The 2,451-nt window shown below is 35.8% G+C and overlaps 1 protein-coding gene across 1 annotated transcript; it reads left to right on the plus strand.

Moving 5' to 3' along the window:
* Positions 1 to 502: 502 nt before the first annotated feature.
* LOC140451227 (uncharacterized) lies at positions 503 to 1,054 on the plus strand. The gene has a single exon (XM_072544962.1). It carries the CDS (start codon positions 503 to 505, stop codon positions 1,052 to 1,054), a length of 552 nt encoding a protein of 183 aa, XP_072401063.1.
* Positions 1,055 to 2,451: the final 1,397 nt, after the last annotated feature.

The following is a 2,451-nucleotide window of genomic DNA, read 5'->3' on the forward strand; positions in this document are numbered from 1 at the left end:
TATCAACTTTTTTACTCAATTGTGACTTATAAATGAACAAATGATAAACTTTACTTTTTCTAACCTATGTAATTTTACAAATTATCAGGTGATTCGGGGTAACTTTGCTCCAAAAAAGTGGCACAAAGTTACTCCGAAATATATAATATGTTTAATATATATATTTTTAATACAGATATGCCTAGAACACCTAAAAGAGTACTAGGATCACGGCGCTATGCTGACTACACACAAGAAACCCTACAATAGTGTTTAAATGAAATAATAAGAGGTGAAATCTCACACAGAAGGGCCGAAGAAAAATATAAGATTCCAAGAAGGACCATTTTAAATAAACTGAAAGGGAAACATTCCAAAACGCCAGGGGGGCAAAACGTATTTACTCCCGGCGAAGAAAACCAATTTGTCAATTGCCTGATTTATATGGGAGAGTATGGGTTCCCTATTAACGCAAGGGAACTGAGAAACATTATCAAAAATTATTTAAACCGTTGTGAAAGAGATGTCAAAATTTTCAAGGATAACTTCCCTGGAGAGGATTGGATCAAAAAATTTATGGTCAGACATCCAAAACATATTGAGAAGCTTTTTCGAAAATCTGGCAGTCGAGGTAGACGGCGTTCCTCCAACAAATATATGGAATTGTGATGAAACTAATCTCACTGATGATCCCGGCAAAAAGAAAGACTTTGTCAAGAGAGGTTGCAAGTATCCAGAATTAATTAGAGTGTCCATTATGTTCTGTGGAAACGGCGAAGGTGCACTTTTACCGCCTTATGTTGTTTACCGGGCTGCTAAAATGTGGACTACTTGGGCTGAGAATGGGCCAAAAGGATGCCGTTACAACGCTAGCAGTTCTGGATGGTTCGATGCCAATATTTTTGCAGATTGGCTTGAATTCCAGTTGGTACCTAGGTTTAGGAAGCTAAATGGTAAAAAGGTATTACTATGCGACAATCTCTCTTCACATATTACAGTACATGCACTTCAACTCTGTCGTGAAAACGACATTCATTTAATTTTTCTGCCTCCAAACAGTACACATTTGACGTAACCTCTAGACGTGGCTTTCTTTCGGCCCCTAAAAATAGTCTGGCAAAAAATCTTGTCAGATTGGAAAAGTACTGAAGATGGCATCCGCAACACTAATATTAAAAAGCAACACTTTCCTCCACTGTTGTCAAAGATGATGGACATGCTTGGTCCACAAATCAAATCTAATTTAGAGGCAGGGTTTCGAAAATGCGAAATATTTCCCCTGAATGTTGAGGAAGTACTCAGCCGAATACCACGAAAATGCGACCCATCTGGTGTGCAATCGGAGTTTTTAAAAGCCCTCGAAGCAAAAAGATCCGATTTGACAAAAACTGTTAACCACCGCAGAAAAAAAATTAATGTTCCAGCTGGAAAAAGTGTTTGTGCAGTCAACGATGCAGATATGGAAGATCCTACAACCTCTGGCATGAATATCAATAAGCATCGAATAACTCCTGACGAATCTTGCGATGAAGAATCAAATATTGTTCGCTTTAGAGCTAAAGAGATGGTACTTGATGATAATTCATCGAACGATGTAGACTTTGAAGAGCTTGCCAGGGAGAAAGAAGTTGAAAATGAATTTGTAAATTTTTTAGAAGACAAAGAAAACAAACATAATAATTTTGAAAGTGTTGTTCGAGAAGTGGGACGTTTTGTAGTGTGTTCTTACGAAAGCCACCTATACCCCGGGCGCATTATAGCTTTTAATGATAAAACGGTAACCTTTAGCGCAATGGAAAAGTCTCTCAAACTGTGGAAGTGGCCTTCAAAAAAAGATGAACTGACTGGTGTACTAGGCTGTATTAATACTCCTAAACAAGTTTCTAAAAGGGGAACTTTTACAATTCCTGAATGAAGTTCACGTTATAATTAATACTTATTATTATTTGCTATTTTCAAATAAATAACGCTGCTTTCTTTTTTAGTTTTTTTTACACAAATAATATTTTTGGAGCAAGGTTAATATAAGCAACCCATTAGCTTTGCTCCAACTATATGTTACTATACAAAATTTCATGCTTTTATGAGGTGGAGCAAAGTTACCCCACACTATAGGCTATAGGTAACTTTGCTCCACTTTTTATTAAAAAAAATATGTAATTAATTATTTTTAGAATAAAAAATACCATACAATAATTACATTGTATACCTTCTTCTTCAGTTATTAAAAACAAAACATAATACTGGTAGAAAATTTATACACTTTTCCTCGCAATTCCTTTAATAACTCCTAAACGTGGAGCAAAGTTACCCCAGTTTACGGTACATAGCATGTTTACAATATACTCTATACACAGAGTAATAAGTAAATAGTCTGTAAGTAAATTAACGTGAGTTAGGTACTATCCAGTGACGGTTCTCTGAGTAATATTGCGGTAGGTCTTCTGACCATATTCTTCAATCTTGTTTTGG

This window comes from Diabrotica undecimpunctata, chromosome 9 (genome assembly GCF_040954645.1).
Source record: "Diabrotica undecimpunctata isolate CICGRU chromosome 9, icDiaUnde3, whole genome shotgun sequence".
NCBI classification, from domain to species: domain Eukaryota; kingdom Metazoa; phylum Arthropoda; class Insecta; order Coleoptera; family Chrysomelidae; genus Diabrotica; species Diabrotica undecimpunctata.